The sequence below is a fragment of the Plectropomus leopardus genome, unplaced genomic scaffold (genome assembly GCF_008729295.1).
Source record: "Plectropomus leopardus isolate mb unplaced genomic scaffold, YSFRI_Pleo_2.0 unplaced_scaffold2263, whole genome shotgun sequence".
NCBI classification, from domain to species: domain Eukaryota; kingdom Metazoa; phylum Chordata; class Actinopteri; order Perciformes; family Serranidae; genus Plectropomus; species Plectropomus leopardus.
Window position 1 is genome coordinate 1 of NW_024624526.1, and position 5,470 is coordinate 5,470.

The 5,470-nt window shown below is 45.8% G+C and overlaps 1 protein-coding gene across 2 annotated transcripts; it reads right to left on the reverse strand.

The window, feature by feature from the left end:
• Positions 1-88: 88 nt before the first annotated feature.
• On the reverse strand, positions 89-5,206 carry LOC121965985 (nucleolar transcription factor 1-like). 2 transcript variants are annotated; one of them, XM_042516092.1, is made up of 7 exons: positions 5,092-5,206; positions 3,690-3,805; positions 2,972-3,161; positions 2,699-2,746; positions 2,330-2,464; positions 1,070-1,168; positions 89-535 (listed from the first exon to the last, which is right to left on the reverse strand). In XM_042516092.1, exons 1-7 carry the CDS (start codon positions 5,173-5,175, stop codon positions 461-463), a joined length of 747 nt encoding a protein of 248 aa, XP_042372026.1. In that variant the 5' UTR covers positions 5,176-5,206; the 3' UTR covers positions 89-460. The 2 variants fall into 2 exon arrangements, with proteins under 2 accessions (XP_042372026.1, XP_042372025.1); XM_042516091.1 differs by having other exon boundaries at positions 1,070-1,171.
• Between the last annotated feature and the right edge of the window lie 264 nt (positions 5,207-5,470).

The following is a 5,470-nucleotide window of genomic DNA, read 5'->3' on the forward strand; positions in this document are numbered from 1 at the left end:
TGTCAGCGGTACCTGTGATGTCACGGTGATGTCAGCGGTACCTGTGATGTCACGGTGAGTTTGGGGACAGAAGGACATTAAACAGAAATGAGAAAAAGTGCATTTATTTGTGAATTTTCTCAGGCAGGCATCTGATTGGAGGCTGAACACTGGCTCCTCCCTCATCGGTAACAAACGACAGCCAATAGCCCCTCCCCCGTCTGTCAAACTGTACAAGCCCCGCCCCCTCCGCTGCTCAAAGAAAAAAAAAGTCTCCGCCGACCGAAACATTCCTCAGATAAAAACCAACAAACACTCGATAAAAACAGAAACACACAAGTAACAAAACACTCCATCAGGCTCCGTCGCCGCCACCGCAGCCTCGCCCGCTCTTATTGGCCCACCGCAATGATTGGCACGTGAGGAGGCGTGGCCTGCACAGCCTGTCCTCTCCAATGAGGGGGAGGGGGAGGGGGCGGGGCTAGTCCGAGTCCGAGTCACTGGATTCCTCTGAGGAGGTCTGATCATCCTCGTCGTCCTCGTCCTCATCGTCGTTCTGCGAAAAATACGGAGAGCGAATGTTACATCACGTGACAGACAGGTTTCCTGTTGCCATGGTGATTCATGGTAGTTCCTATGATGCAGAGATCAAAGTCAGAGAAACTTTTCAGCAAAAAGTGAATTTGTGAAGCTGATGTCAGCTGATTTAAACTCAGCTGATTCTGCTTTGTTAAGGGCTCTCTTAAGGGAAGTCCATCCCTGAGTCCATATATCACAATTTATTTAAAGGGAAAATTCAGGGATAAAAACCCCTTCTGGAAAAAAATCGCCAAAATTTAAAAAAGAAAAAATAAAACTTTTAAAGGAAAAGAAATGCCACAAGTTTTTAAACATTTTAACACCTTTAACACCTCTGCTGCTAAAACCCCTTCAAATAAAAACAAACCCCTTAAAGTAAAAGAAACCCCTTAAAATACATCACTTCATTTAGCCTTTAATTTAACCTGAACTCTGGTCCTTTTTAAGGGGATAAATTAAGGGTTTCCCGAACTCTAGATTTCCAAACATTGTTGAGTTTTTGTGTTTTCACCTCGTCGTCATCGTCGTCGCTGTCTGTGCTTCCTGAAGTCTCGTCGTCTTCATCTGAGTCGGACGAGTCGCTCTTCTCCTCGTCTGAGTCCGACATGTCCTGCTGGAAGACAGACAGACAGCCTGAAAGACCGCACTGAGGGTTCAATACACATCCAAATCAAAGACAACCAAGCCAGTTACAGAGTGCAGTTTCTTAGGAAGTGTGGGTGTGAATGCTGCATGTTGAAAAGCTGATGCTGCACCGCACTGCTGGATTTAATGCGTATGAAGAAGCTGAAGTCGCAGAAATAGCTAGGAAAGTGTGAAGAGGTTTAATTAGTGTGAATGTCACTGAAAAGTTGATTTTCACTCCTGAAACACAGACAGTGAGCTCACATTCAAAACTTCATCTTTCCATCTTTGTATGAAACAGAGAGAGAGGACGGCCGGATGAACGTCTCTGTGCTCAGTTTGTGTCTGAGGAGTCAAACTTGTGAACGTCATCACACGTTAACGACAGTCATGACCTGCTGCTCTTCATACATTTCAGCTCTCGGTTTACATTACGTGATGTGTGTCAGCCGGTGGATTTTCTTTCACGCCTCGCTGTACCGACTGTGTGAGTGCCACTGCTTCCAGGGAAACACTGTTTGACAGTTTCACTGAAAGTTTCTCTGTATTTTCACCAAAGATGATGTTTGTGGAGCGAAATCTGTGGCCGTGACTGCGAGTGAAAGAGAAAAGTTTAGGAAGCTGTCTGCACTTTGACCGTTGAGTCTGAACACTGGCACGATACAAACTGAACGTGAAACCTGAACAGAACATTTTTTAGGAAATGCCGAATAAGGTTTAATATTTCCAGAAGTTTGAATGGAATTAGAAAGTTGAGCTGAAGTCTGAACATCCACAAGATGAGGAAGCTTTAAAGTCGGGAGGGAGTTTCTGGGTGAACGTTTGAAGGACAGAGGAGCTGAAAATGCTTGAAAAACCCTGAATTTGTGTCAGATGTGAACGTTTCAACATTTCATTTGAAAGTGGAAAAATTCCCCAAAAACTAAACATTTTAGAAAGAATCAAAGGTGTGAATGAAGTCACAGCGTTCAGCTCCAAACAATGTTTTCATGAATCAAGTTTCTATGCTGAAAATTTGGAAGATGGCAACAAACACTAACACAAACAAAATGATAACAATAATAATAACAATAACAACAACAACAACAACAACAACAACAATAATAATAATATGGAGTTGTGTAGCTGTAGTTGTGTATTGTGTTACCTTGGCTCTGTAGGCCATGGCTCTCTTGTTGACGTTGACGGCTGTGGTGGCGGTTCGTGAGCTGGCTGCCTTCTTGGCCGTCACGCGGACTTTAGCTGCGGGGCTGCTGCGGACTTTAGTGGTGCTGCGACGCTTCTGATGAAGACACAAACAAACAAACAAACAAACAAACATGTTTAAACACCGAAACAAACAACCTGCAGGAAAAGTTCGATAGCATCAGATAAATAGCCCACAGTCCCTAACAGACCCCCCTCCTCAGATAAATAGCCCACAGTCCCTAACAGACCCCCCTCCTCAGATAAATAGCCCACAGTCCCTACGCTGAGTGTATGTTGTGCAGCAGTGTGGTGTGAGGGAAAAACTCACTGAGGAGGAGAACTCTTTGTAGACGGCTCGATCCTGAGGAGACAGAGACTGAAAACAAACAACAACAAACTTCAGCTTTAACTCAGTCACTGTCACTATTTGTGTTTGTGTGTTTGTTTGTGTGTTTGTTTGTGTGTCCTCATGATGTGTCACACAGACTGCAGGTGGATCACACATCCTGATCGTCTCCTTCACACACTGAAGATTCAGAAGTGCTCTGTGTGAACTGACGCTCTGTGTGAACGGGCGCTCTGTGTGAACGGCGCTCTGTACCTTGACCCAGTCCTCCAGCTCGGCCTTGTACTCCACCTGCTGCTCCTCCACCAGCTTCTTGTACTTGTCCTTCTGGCTCTGGCTCAGTTTGTGCCACCTCTTCCCGATCTCAACCATCCGCTCCTTCAGGCTAAAGTGATTCAGCTCGCCGTTGGTCAGCAGCTCCTGGGAGAACATCTGATACCCGCTCCTATTGGACAGAATCAGCAGGGGGAGGGGCTTAATGCCAGGCCGCTCTAAGGTCATTTATTAAACAAAAAGGACAGAAATTCTCTGAATTCTTCTTTTCTTTGTCTTCTGTGATAGAAAGCGAACAACTTTAACCCTTTTAAACCCAGACAAAAAGGCTTGATTTCTTTTTTCAAAAACATTTAAACAGGGTGATGAGGAACCTAAAGAGAAATAACCCAAAAATTCAATTAGTATTTCATTCATAGTAATTCATTAGTAAAACTGTATGAAAATTGTATGAAAATTAGAAAAAAAAACAAAAGAAAAGAGAAATTTAAATAAAAAACAATAATGAACAAAAGACAAGGAAATGACCTGAGAAAGTGCTTAAAAAATATTCTGTAACATAATTTATGTCATAATTTTGAAAATGATTATTATGGCAGGACATGTCGCCACTGTAATAATGGCCGCTCTGTTACCATAGCAACAACCTATCAGTACAACAACAGGTGAGCTCAGTGAAGCCGAGAGCAGACGCACTCACACGGGAGGTTTCTTCGGTTCTCCGTCAAACTTTGGTTTCCTCTGATTCTGGGCGCCGCCAGATGCTGCCGCTGCCGCCGCCGCTGCTGCAGGCGCCCTCATCTCCAACAGCTCCCTCTGCAGGACACCACACAGGGACACATCAGACACACAGGGACACACAGGGACACACAGGGACACATCAGACACACAGGGACACATCAGACACACATCAGACACACAGGGACACATCAGACACACAGGGACACACAGGGACACATCAGACACACAGGGACACACAGGGACACATCGACACACAGGGACACATCAGACACACAGGGACACACAGGGACACATCAGACACACAGGGACACATCAGACACACAGGGACACATCAGACACACAGGGACACACAGGGACACATCAGACACACAGGGACACACAGGGACACATCAGACACACAGGGACACACAGGGACACATCGGGACACATCAGACACACAGGGACACATCAGACACACAGGGACACACAGGGACACATCAGACACACAGGGACACATCAGACACACAGGGACACATCAGACACACAGCGACACACAGGGACACATCAGACACACAGGGACACATCAGACACACAGGGACACACAGGGACACATCAGACACACAGGGACACATCAGACACACAGGGACACATCAGACACACAGGGGACACACAGGGACACATCAGACACACATCAGACACACAGGGACGCTCTGTCCTCAGTCCCAGCTTTGTGTTGGTCACTCAGACGAACGATAACGATCGTATTTGTACAATCATTTTTCCCTCCGTATGATGTTCGATCAATAATTCCGAATTCCTCACAGTTTAGTTTACTTCTTGCCTCCTACATCCGTGTTCACGCCTCATTTCCTACATGACCTCCTGACACCCAGTCGTGATTAGTGTGAGTTATGTTCAGGTCACATAGAGCACGCAGCAAAGTCGTTTTTTTGTAAACACTCTGCCGCTGTCAGCTGTGAGCATGCAGACGCAGAATCAGCTCGTCTCCGAGGCGGTGTGCAGATCTGTCAGTGAGCAGAAATTCGTTTATTCATTTGTTTACTAAAGTTATGTAACGTGTTTATTCTGAAGGTTGTGATGGCGAATGAAAATTTTCTCAAAAAAGGAGAATTATGATCATCTGGTTCGACATTTACACCTGATGGCGCAGGAGGGAGGAGCTTTGATTCGGCGTGCACTGAAACACGCCAACATGTAAACTCATCAATAAAGCCGGAGGACATTCGTTTTGGCGTTTTGATCTGAGTGGATTTGTTTTCGTGTTTTGATCGGCGTGGATTCGTTTGGTGTGGCTTTTGGGGGGGTGGGCGGGGTCAGTGTATGAGGGGGTGTGGCTCGCTGACCACAGGATGGTACTGAACCTCATAACGCTTCTGGTCCTCCGCTGCCTTCTTGATCCAGGGAATCTTCTCCTTCTTCTCCATGGACTTCCAGGCTGCCTCCATTGCCACCTGGGCCTTCCTGCGGTCACTCTGTGGGACAAGTCACATGACCAGCGGTCAGACACACATGTAAATATACATATATATATACACAGGTGTGATAGTACAGGTGTGATGGTAAAGGTGTGATTGTACAGGTGTGAAGGTAAAGGTGTGATTGTACAGATGTGAGCATACAGGTGTGATTGTACAGGTGTGAACGTACAGGTGTGAAGGTAAAGGTGTGATTGTACAGGTGTGAATGTACAGGTGTGAAGGTAAAGGTGTGATTGTACAGATGTGAGCGTACAGGTGTGAA

Bases quoted from the DNA above. Each gene is read 5' to 3' on its own strand.
- LOC121965985 (XM_042516091.1), bottom strand. From the start codon at position 5,175: ATGGAGGCAGCCTGGAAGTCCATGGAGAAGAAGGAGAAGATTCCCTGG. The intron at 2,465-2,698 runs GTGAGTTTTTCC...TGTCTTCATCAG, and splicing joins ACAAAGAGTTCTCCTCCTCA to AAGCGTCGCAGCACCACTAA. The intron at 1,172-2,329 runs GTAACACAATAC...TCTGTCTTCCAG, and splicing joins CCATGGCCTACAGAGCCAAG to CAGGACATGTCGGACTCAGA.